At 27.9% G+C, this 11,996-nt stretch overlaps 3 protein-coding genes and 1 non-coding gene across 5 annotated transcripts in view; 1 reads left to right on the top strand and 3 right to left on the bottom strand.

Annotated features, from left to right (window-relative positions):
* Nucleotides 1-5,072, bottom strand: part of LOC106788114 (BTB/POZ domain-containing protein 6-A) — a 13,310-nt gene extending 8,238 nt beyond the window's left edge. The window contains exon 1 of one of the 2 annotated variants that reach the window (XM_014751091.1): nucleotides 4,578-5,072. Coding sequence is in view for 1 of the 2 variants with exons in the window: in XM_014751090.1 (XP_014606576.1) it covers nucleotides 1,224-1,230 (7 nt within the window). In the remaining variant the exon portion in view is untranslated. Of the gene's footprint in view, nucleotides 1-1,223; nucleotides 1,247-4,577 lie in introns of those variants that run through there. The other variant, XM_014751090.1, reaches the window with a different exon arrangement.
* Nucleotides 1-11,996, bottom strand: part of LOC106788115 (metalloendopeptidase OMA1, mitochondrial-like) — a 212,597-nt gene that overhangs the window by 109,468 nt on the left and 91,133 nt on the right. The gene's annotated exons all lie outside the window — the stretch shown is intronic.
* Trnak-cuu lies at nucleotides 6,631-6,703 on the bottom strand. The gene has a single exon. It is a non-coding gene; the product is annotated as a tRNA-Lys (tRNA).
* Nucleotides 7,297-11,996, top strand: part of LOC106788101 (protein PF14_0175-like) — a 7,241-nt gene continuing 2,541 nt past the window's right edge. The window contains exons 1-5 of the mRNA XM_014751053.1: nucleotides 7,297-7,505; nucleotides 8,219-8,486; nucleotides 8,567-8,814; nucleotides 8,907-9,020; nucleotides 9,243-11,978. Coding sequence (XP_014606539.1) covers nucleotides 7,457-7,505; nucleotides 8,219-8,486; nucleotides 8,567-8,814; nucleotides 8,907-9,020; nucleotides 9,243-11,978 — 3,415 coding nt within the window. The 5' untranslated portion in view covers nucleotides 7,297-7,456. The remainder of the gene's footprint in view (nucleotides 7,506-8,218; nucleotides 8,487-8,566; nucleotides 8,815-8,906; nucleotides 9,021-9,242; nucleotides 11,979-11,996) is intronic.

Here is an 11,996-nt window from a genome sequence, read left to right as displayed (position 1 = left end):
AAAAAAAAAAAAAAAAAAAAGGAAAAAAAAAAATGATATCTAAATAAGTCAAGTTGTTCGATATTATAACGATAGTAACGAACGTGAATAAATTTATTCTAAATTATTTCTTTTCAAACGTTTACAAATATATTTATAATTTAAATAAATAAATATATAGGTTATATAAATTACTTATTAATAATATTTTCATTTGAAAAGAGAACTATCGCAACACAAACGAGTATGGAATTAATTTCTTATTAATTACTATAAAACGTCATTAACTCTTATGATCGAAATTATTCTATTGTATCAGTTAAAAATCGAAGTTCCCTCTTTCATTCTAACTATTTCTTATTCCATCAACGAGATCTGTTTCAAGGAATTTTATGACTCAGTACAGCGATCAATATTGGATCGCATTCTGGTCCGCACACATTTATGACAGCTGTACCGATTGTAAGGCGCACACCTATCTTGCATAATAAAGCTTCTAGTTGAGGAGATAATGATGGTTTCTTCGTGGTTCTCTCGTTTAATTGCATCGTAATACTTAGCTCGATTTCAATTCATTCCTGCTTCATTAACGATTTCTTTAAATAGTATCTCACGAAATTTTCATTATTAATTAGGAACAATTTGTAATATTATTGTGAACTTTTCTCTGATCGTTAATAAAATTGTAACATAGAAACATTTTCCAGATTAAAATAAGATAAATAATATATATATAAAGAAAAGATGATTTATAGAATTGTTTATCACAGTTATATTGGAAAATCTTATAAGTAAAACACATATTTCAAATAGATAGTCAAAAGTGTTAGAGATAATATAAATTAATTTATGTATTAATTTGTTTGTAATTTTGATAGAAACATTTTCTAGTTTATCACAATGTTTATCGATCATATTGAAAAAGTTCATAATTAAAAACATATTTGTAATAGATAATGTGAAAAATATCACGAATAATTTATATGCAAAAAACTTCATTAAAATTTTGATAGAAAAATATTGTCTCTTATTAAAAAAAAAATAAATAAAAATATAATACAAACTCTCTTATCGCGAAAATATCGAATTTACGAATGTTCGCGCGTGTATCTCAACTCGGCACATAATTAGAAAACACCATCAATTATTTTATACTCGCAAATTGTTCACGGTTGTGAAAGAGAAAGTTTATTAATAATAAAAAATAAAAATTAATCAAAAATACAAGATTAACGAAATCTTACCGGTCATTTTGAACAAATCCAACAAATCCACTAAGCAAACGTGAATCTTGAATAGACGTGTGATATGATTCCACGTAGATATTACTATAGTAATTAATTTTGTTCACTCGAGAATAAAAAAAAATATTATTGACAATACGAAAAACTTTGAATAAATAATAGGAACATCTCGCGTTTCAGTTCGGACGATGGATAAACGCGAAATGAACTGACATCGAATAGGACCGTGTACTTTTGTCGTTTTAAATGCGACCGCCAGCATCCGGCGTGCAGGAAACCACGTGACCGCAACGTACAACACAATGAAATAAAAACTTGCCGATTAATCGATTATTATCTGTATTTATCTTGTTTTTTTTTTTTCCTTTCTTCTTTTCCTGGACAATTTCGCGGTCGAAAAATGTAATATTTTATGAATTAGAAATCTAATAGATATGAATAAAAAAAAAAAGAGGAAATTAACAAGAGTGAGAGGGAAAGAAAGATAATCAGTCATGGAAAAGAACAACACACAGAGAATTGTTAAAATTTCCACATAGATTCAGATGAATCATACTAATTTATGTATCTATTTATCGTTATATTAAAATAGATGATTAAATGCAAAAATTTTCCCAACAATATTCATTCATTTAAACATTTCAAACAAACGAATACAAGTTATCCTCTTTTTTTTTACCTTTAAGAATATAACTAGACGTATTTAGATAATTTCAAACACTTAAATGATATAATATAGATAATAAATAGATACATTTTTGATATTAGCAAACGTAAAGTTTAGATTAAAGTATGTAATAACGTGTATCGTATTTGCATATAATACTTTGTCGTACATAATATGTATATATATATATATATATATTTAAATGTTTAAGTATGTATAATATATATATATACATAATCTGCATACATAATAGTTAAGTTAAGAGTATACAAATTTATGAGGATTAATTCGTGCTTCCACGACACGCACGTGTGTTCATTTGATACCATTAAAATCGCACAGAGTACAAAAGTAAGAGTAAGATATAATGTTTTTATTCAATGATATCATCTTTTGGGCTAACGTGATGATGATGATGATTTTTTAAAAAAAAAAAGGGTGAGTGAGAGAATAAAAAAGAAGAAGAAAAAGAACGATAAAGAAAATACAATATTGTTTTTTTTAAGAGAAGAGGAAAAAAAATTTCTTTTCCTATATTTACAAACATTATGCATATGCATACATACAAATACGTGTTACACACGTATATATTATCTAAAAACATATATTAACGGTTTATCGATACGTCACGTCGAATTAAAGATCAAGTCTAAACGGATTCATTTCAATGGTAATTGTTTCTTCGAGCGTAGAATTATACCGTACGATTAGTAACAATTTCTCGATCTCTTTGTGACTCATTCACGCATTTTATAATACAAGAATCGTACGTAATATGGTAAAATGAGAAACATATGAGTTTACGATCGTATTATGCACCGAGTTAACACGTTTAATGCTATTTCAGGTGCAAACTCGGTACTCCCTAAATATTTTTTGTTTCCCCTTCGTGTAATTATTCATCGTATTGATGACACGTTAAATACTTTCAAACGATTAGAAGAATTTCTTTGACTATAATAAAGAGAGTTTCATTAAATCGATAATATCGATATCGTTTATCATCGAATTTATCTGACTTTTTAATGATTTATCTTTGAGTATAGGAAAAAAGTAACCTTTTGATGTGACCAACGTAGGACAAGTACAGGAGTGATCAATACTTTCTACCTCAGTCTGCAGTTTGACACTCACACACACATATATATAAGGATACCTATCTACATTCTCTGTTAAAGTACTCCCCCTCAGAGGAAGGAGGGACAGAGGACTGACTCGACTGGTGTGTATGTGTGTGTGTGTATGTGGTCGTTCTCTTTGCGCAAAATCCAGCTTGGTGTTCCGAATGAAAATAACGATTTTGTGATACCACAAATAATATCTATGCTTAAATATTGCAAAAAAAAAAAACAAAAGATTCACGATCTCATTTTTGATTCTCAATGTAAATAAATTTAAATGTAAGTTAAATGCAATGAATACGAATTAAACACAAAAAAATATAAATCAAGTTTACAATTAGGATAACATAGTAGTGGTTCATACCTGATTGTGATATCATACACCTGTCTGATTTGATTATTTAGGGAAACTTTTATCTACGATATCGTAGTAATATGTTCTAAAAGGTTATCGATCGATTCGCAGTAGTTTGGGTTTGAAATGATCAGACGGAAACCTAATAAAATGTTATTAATAAGATTATCATTCTTACTAAATTGTGTTAGACTAATATGAAATATGTACACCTATGATACTGTCGATATTTTAAGGAATAAAATTATAAAATATTAGTAATAGGAAATAATTATTGTGTGGTGACAACGTAATTTAAAATTTGCATTTAAATAATTCACATTTAAACGTAGAAACAAATATTGAAATAAGATAACGTTTTATTAATTTCTTTGAATCTCATGTATGAACGATTAATTAATTTATTATTAATTTTATTTAGAAATTGTGTGAACGTGTTACGATTAAACAAAAGATATTATTATATATTATTATACGATAAAATAAATTGACAATCAGATAGTTTATTGATTTTATTAATTAAATAAAGAAAATTACTGTTCATGGGATACTAACGAAATGTTTTTTTTTTCTTTTTTTTTTTTATAAGGAGACAAAAAAAATATTGCCGAGATATTGGTGATCATTGACAAACGAAAATTCAAACGGATTAATTTTTCAAGAGAACATTGATTAAACAATGACTGAACAAAAAAAAATTAAAGAATATCTAGCAAACTTTAAACTAAAAAAACCTATCCTAATATCCCTACCAATTGGAAATCATGTAAATTATATAGAAAACAATAAGATGTTGTAATAATAAATATGAATATAATAATGATAAAGGAGGAAGTAACGATTTACAAGAGTTGCGTTACGAAATAATAATAACCAATGTCAGAACAAATAGGCGCGAATAAATAATCATCGTTGACAGTATTAACAAACCACCTTGCAAATAATTATCAATGATTAAACAATTGGCGTTCCCGTAGCTAACAACCGGTACTAAGGTGAAGATTATCTCGTAGAAATGAAATATTTATTTTTGCCACTGCCATGTTCTTAGGTACTTCGGTAGATTATCATCCTTTCATGTCTACCGAAATTTATAACTTCTCTGTATGAACTCGTAATAAGAATTAATACTAATGTTTAAACACACACACACACATACTTTCCTAAGATTTATGCTTACGAATACCTTTTATATATATATATATATATACCTTTTACCGTATTTTCCTTGATAACAAACTTCACTGAGAATGTGCACTAACTGAAAGAAGAAAAAAAAAAAAGAAAAGAAAAAAAATATAATGATTTTCATTCACTTAAAAAACATAGGAAACATTTCGTGTTCTTTTTCTATTTTTTTTTTTTTATTCACAATAAACACTCGTTAAATAAGCACTGTCTATTAACGTGGAGCTTACTCGACGAGCATTATATTAAATACGATTATGACAAATTTTTATACTTTTTTTTATTTTCTTTTGTGTTTTTTCTTGTTGTTGTTGTTGTTGTTGTTGTTGTTGCATGTATTGTTATATATCGTACGTTTGAGCGCGATTTGGTTTTTTCTTTTTTTTTTTTTCGTTCGTTCGTTTTCTTCTGAAAAAAAATATTAATTGAAGAAGCTATACATTAGAGTTTATTTATAATATAGTCGCACTTTAAGACTTGTACAACGTCTGCGTTGGCCGATTACTAGGTCTACAATGAACATATAATTCGCACGAAGGAACCGGTGCCCTGGCATCGGGCATATCATTGGCTATACATAGCATGAGTCCCGATGCGCAGACGCCTAACATTCTCCGTTCTTTACTCGTATAAACAATAACTTCTTCTTTAACCCCTCCTCCCCAACCCCCATTTCTTATTATAATCCACTTTTCCAATAAAAACACATTTTCTATATTATTGAAATAGTAAACCTATTACATTTCTTATTGTAGTTATACGACAACAAAAGGTATTATGACACTCTGATGAAGATTTTTCTAATTCTATTTAAAATTAAACGTAAAATATCATGTATTTTTTATTACGAAATCGTAGGTGACCTCTTTTCATCTACGTATGACCTAAATAATTTATCGAAGTATCGTCAAAATAGCTATCCCATGAAACTAGTATTTTTAGAGGCTTCCTGACTGACCTGCCTCATATTCCCATGGATTAGTACGACAGGATGAAATCTAATCGTTAAATCCGGTATGAACAATAATGGTTTTTCTTAACATTATCGAGATAATAACTACATTAAAATGCATAATACAATGCGTTAGCAGATCGATCTCAGACACTATTAATCGATTGTTATACCTAAAATGGTACGTTAATTTGCGTTGAATCGTTTTCCCAAAGGAGACCTCAACTACTCTGTCTTATTCGAAGACAAAGAGAAAAGCGAGAGTATTTATAATTTTCTGATGTTATTAACCTTTGAAGAGAGGAAATGAATAAGACTTTATTTTTCTTTTTCTCTCACACAATATTCTTAAACAATCGTCTCACTTCTCTTATTGTAGATAAACGAGATCCTTATTAATTTGTATGATTGTCTGAGAGAATAACGTTTAGATAAAAATAATAATTATAATTATATTATATAATTTTGAATTCAACAAAAATTTGTTATATATCAATTTTGCACGTAGATGTAATTTATATATATGTATATATTATTTCGGTTAAAATTACTATGATTAATGACAAAATTATGTTATACTTACAATGTTATTCATCATTGAATTAGACAGGATAGAATATTTAATCTGGTACGAATAAAAAGTGCTGAATATGCTTCTGTATATCGATTCTCTTACATTTTTTCTTTCCCTCTATAAGCCGTAAGAAAATAGGTCAAGTTATACAATCCATGGGTTTTGGGTATGGTCCATAGTCATCATCTGGGTCGATAATATTTCCGTTGTAAATGGGCCACTGGATAAAAAAACAAACGTTATATCGATAATTTTTTAACAATTAAAATTACTTAACGTAAAAATTAATTAACGTAAGCGCGTCAATTAATTTGATTTTATTTAACACATGTTTTATTAGAAGCAATTTTTAACAATTATTATAAATATCATTGAATACAAAAAAATAAATTGTATATTTTGTACATCACTAGTTTAATAATATTATTAATACGGTCAATTTTAAATGTTTAAAAATAGTAGAAAAACTGCAAAAATAAAAAATATGATGTTTTTTATGCAAATAAATATTAATAAAAATGTAATGATATAAATTTACCAAAAAAAATTACGCCCAACGTGGGGCTCGAACCCACGACCCTGAGATTAAGAGTCTCATGCTCTACCGACTGAGCTAGCCGGGCTTGAGGCATAGGACTTCATATTATGTTCTTCAGTTGAATATTCATATTTTTTTTTTTTAGAAAACGACTAATATTTAATTATTATTTATTTCATAAGAATTTTCACAATAAATAATAATGTTATAATAAAAAAAGTTAAACTTATTCTGACTTGTATATAAGTATATATATATATTATATACATAAATAAAATATTTTATATATTTAATTATAATATATAGACAATTTTTTATAAATTAATAGAAACATATATATTTATTATTCTGTATTAATCTATATTTATTATCTAACCATAAATATTTAAAATCAACCAATCAGCATTCAGTTTTGTAGAATCACTTTCTCATTGGTCAGCTACACATGAGGCAATGCTGATAGGTATATAGTTATAATGTGTTTCACAGATGTATAAATATTTTAAAAAGTCCAATAATTATATCTTCTTTTTAAAAATTAAAAAATATATTAAGCATTAATGAGTGAAATGTTATTTTGTAGGCATAAATGTGCGTGAACAATTATTGATTTTCTCATTGTTTCTGATCGAAAATTTGTAAATAATTTAAAAAATATCAGTAAGATGTCGTTAGTGATGTTTCCACAGATAGTCAAATAAATATCGCGCCGGATTGTAGAAAAGTATTTTCCATTGGTTAACGTACTCTTATAAAAACACGTGTTTTCTTGGCTTTCCTTTTTTCTTTTAATAACCGTTTAATTGTATGTGATATTTATTAAAATAATAATATTACAATGCCGCGATCAGTAAAAGATTGTGACGAAGATGTGGAATCGAAAATTGGTTCGTATTATATATCTTTTTTCTTTATCATGCGCAGAGCTATAGACCGGGTCAACTTCATATAACGGTCGAACAGTGTTCGACCTTTTTTCGAACTTTTGTCGACACAAATCTGCTACAGTTATATTCAAAGCGTACTTGTTAATATCAATATTTTACGTTAAAATAATGAAAATATTAATATCTATTATATATTACATAAACAATCATTGTATCTTTTGATTAATATTACTTTTCGTGATCAGCCTATGTGATAACTTTCCAGAAGGCTTAATAATGAATTTAGTATTTTGTAAAAAGTAATTTAACGCTATTATTATTATTAATAAATGTGTCGTAGGGAAGTTGGAGAAGGTAAAAAAGAATTCAGAACGTTATAGTTTCGATCTTATTAAATGTCTCTTTTTTTTTCTTTTTTTTCTCTCTCTTTTCTTCTTTCTTTTTTTTTTCTTTCTTCTTTTTTTTTTTTAAAATCATAAATCGTTAAATTCAATCATGCAATTAAACAATACTGATTCAATCTACACTGGTGTATAATAGTCTGAGTATCCTCAATATAGTTATTAATATTGTTGTTGCTATTATTATTATTATTATTATTATTATTATTTTAGTGTAATTCGTTATATTATTCGAATAAATGATTGATCTTTTTTCTTTATTTTGTTGTTGTTCTAAAAGGACTTTTTTTTTTTTTAATGTTTAAATGGTAGGTCGCAGAACTCGTGGAGCACTTGCAAATCTTGTAACAGATTCACCAGTCCGTCGCAGTAATAGAAATAAAATGTCTGCGAAACAATCCAGCTCCTCTTCCTTGGATGAATTAATTACGGAAACAAGTACACATAATCTTCGTGGAGGTACACGAGACTCGAATACATTGGATACATTGTCTTCAGAAGCACAACCAAAAAAAATGACAAGAAGAAGCGTAGCAGCAACGATTGCTCCAGATACACCGAAAGCTGATACCCGGCCTAAGTATAAATATATATACATATATATATATCTTATAGAAATATGAAATGCATTTATGCTTATATGTTCTTCATTATTACTAGACGGTTAACAAGGGCTGGATCAGAAATAGCATCTACACCTTTAAGATCAACTCGTAAAACAAGAGCTAGTTCTATGGATCCTGAACTAACACTTGAAGAAACAATCGAAGAAACTCAAAGCAGAATAAATACACCGATAAAAGTAAAAAGAAGAGCATCAATATTACCATCTCAATCAACTCTCATAGAGGAAGAAGAAAAAATTCCAGTTGTAGAATTAGAGAAGATGGTAATTGAAGTTGATGAAAGTTAGTGATATTATTTTTTCTATATAAATTCATGTATGATTTCTAATTATTATAATTATAATGTCTTTTTATTTTCTCGTTCAAAATTGTAGCACCTACGAAGGTAATCACAACTAATGAAACAACGCCTGAATCACAACAAAATAAATCTTTTGAGAAGATTAAGAGTACTGATAAAATACAAGAAGAAAAGGATCTTAACTCCGGTAAGATTTATATTATAATCATACGCTATATTAGTTTCTATTTAGCTTTTTAGTTTTATAATGATATACGCTGTGTGTAAGTATAAAAAAAGAATGTGTATCCTCTATACTTGTGTATATTAATTTACAAAAAATAATTTATTATTATTTAATTTAAATATTTTGTCTTATGTTTAATTTATTTAACATGATTTTCACATTACACATTTACATTCATAACAGCTGAAGGACTAGTTGATGATTCTTCTCAAAATAATCGGACGGAAATTAGTGAAGCTTCTAAAAATTCATTATCTGATAAAATAAATACCCCAAAGAAAGATGAAAATCCTGCTGTTGTATTAACCAAAGATGTCTCAACAGATTCGTTGATAGAAATAATTTCAAAAAGTGAAAATACATTAAATGTTTCTATAGAGAAAGAAAAAGGAATGAATTCCAGCAATGAAGAAAATGAATGTTCTAATGTAAATAATTCAATGTCTGAACAGAATAAAAGTACAGTTAATCCAAAAAACATACGCAAAGAAACTTCTACAGTTGTAATGGATACATCAATGAAAGAAGATAAAAATGTAGAAAGTGATGTAGAAAACAACGATAATATAAAATTAGATGGTTCCTGCTTAACAGAATCTTCAATGGGTTCATTGGATTCTAATAATACAGTAATAAATAACAGTAATGTAAATATTGACAATGTTCACAATTTAGAGAAAGGAAATAAACGTGTATCCGTATCAAGTACTGAAGAAATTTCATCGAATGAAAAAGTACATGAAACAAGTAGCTCAAATAATGAGAAAAAGAATAAGTCAACTATTGAGAATTTAAATGAGTCGAATACCGTATCACATAAAGTGTTAATAAATGAAGAAGATTCCATACCAAAAGAACAGTCTACAATAAATGATGATAATAGCAGTCAGATACAAATTAAAACAATTATTGAAGAAGAACAACGTTTAGAAACTATTATTCAGAACAAAAGTGATACAGAAGAGACAAATGGTAAAGATGAAATTAAAGATAAGGCAAATGTATCTGTAAATCCAAAAGAGATTCTTACAGATACATCTGCAAAGAAGGATAATTGTAGTAATGACGTAAGTGCAACTGAAATATCAAATGTTGAGAATAATGAGAAAAAATGCGATCAAACTGCTGAAGTTGTTTCTACTTGTAAAAATTCAACTGTTACTGAACATATTGACTGTTCTACCAATGATAATCAAGATAATATATCTACTGAATCAACAATTGAATCATGTCTTGTTTTAGAAATGAGCAATGATTCAATTAAGGATCTTCCCAATGATGCAAATTCAACTAAATGTTCATTAAAATTACAATCTTCAGAACTTTCCAATTCTATTTCTGAAAAAATTGATTCTTCCACTGTTACAGAGTCCCATGACATACCAGAAGCAGATTTACCTGATAAGGAAAAGGAATCTAAAATAAGATCATTACCAAAAACACCAGTAAATAAAAAGAAATTAGTTACTGAATCCAGTATATTAAAGTCAAATGAGAAAAAGAAGAAGGATGATGTCCAAGGTGATGAGGATAGTGATGATGATGTCTCAAATATAAAGGAATTGTTCCAAGATATCTCTGCTGATAAATGGAAACAGAAAAGTAAGAATATTAATACTGAAACTCAAGATAATTCAGTAAACTCGGCGACAACAGTAAAATTGGAAACTGATAGTGAAACAGAATGTGATCTTCTTTTAGTAGATAAACAAGCATGGTTAGCTGCAGAAAAATTAAAAGCCATAAAAAATAAAGAAACATTCGATTATGACTCTGATGATACGATTATATTAAAAACTGAATTGGATTACCTAAATGATAAATTGAGTAATACGAATAACAAAGAAATAAAATCTAAGGATACAGTACAGGACAATGATAATAATTCTGAGATCAAAGAAAATACAGAAAAATCTAATATCAGTTCCACGCAGTTAAGTAAGGAAGTACAAGATGTGGATGAAATAGAAGAAATTTCCAATAAATCAATTAATAAAACGATTACTGATAAAAATGATATGAATATATCATCACATAGTACGTCCAAGAAAGAAAAATCACGAAGCAGGTCTTCATGTAATGTTAGCAAAAGCGAACTAACAAAGTCATTAGATAAACAATTGGAAGAAGAAGAAAATAAAGAAGAAGAATATGATAAAGAAATATCTTTAACACAAAAAGTATCTGAAAATGTAGAAGCTACAGCTACGGTTGATGTCAATAAAGTAGAAATAAATCCATCAGAAAGTAAGCTTAAACGGTCGTCATTAGATAAAAAGCAAAATAAAATTCGTTCCTTAAATAGCTCATTAAATAGCTCAATAAATAAAACTAATAAATTAAAATTAAAATCTGAAAAACGCAACAGATTAAACATTTCTTCGAGCGAGGAAGAAGAAAATGATAATAATTCAGAATGCGATAAAAATAAACTTACTCAATTACAATTAGGAAGTGGAAAAAAAAGAGTTAATCCAAATTACTCTACAATGGTGCATATTGGTTCAGATTTTTCCGATTCTTGTGATGAAAGTGTGGATTCGAATAAAAGAAATAATACTCCCAGAATTCCTCGTTTCTTATTTAGACATAAGGAGGATGATAAAGAAAAAAATGAAGAGGATAACGATAGTGATGATGGATCCGTCGAAGGCAAATTTTCAGATATAAGTATAGATTCTGATATTAAAGCAGAATATAATCTTGATGGTAAAACTAGAAAATTCTCAGATGATGATATACCGGGAGATGAATGTAGAGCATCGGAATCTGAATTTTCAGATCCTGATGACAATGGCTCAGATTTAACAGATTTTGTTGTTAATGATGATGAAGTTGAGGAAGAGGAAGAAGAAGAAGGAGAAGGAGAAGAAGGAGAAGAAGGAGAAGACGAAGCAGAAGAAGAAGAAGAAGAAGAAGAAGAAGAAGAAGAAGAAG

This window comes from Polistes canadensis, unplaced genomic scaffold (assembly GCF_001313835.1).
Source record: "Polistes canadensis isolate GaletaPanama2010 unplaced genomic scaffold, ASM131383v1 scaffold_126, whole genome shotgun sequence".
NCBI lineage: Eukaryota > Metazoa > Arthropoda > Insecta > Hymenoptera > Vespidae > Polistes > Polistes canadensis.
Note: the sequence above shows the minus strand (reverse complement) of the source record. Positions and strands in the feature narration are given on the sequence as shown.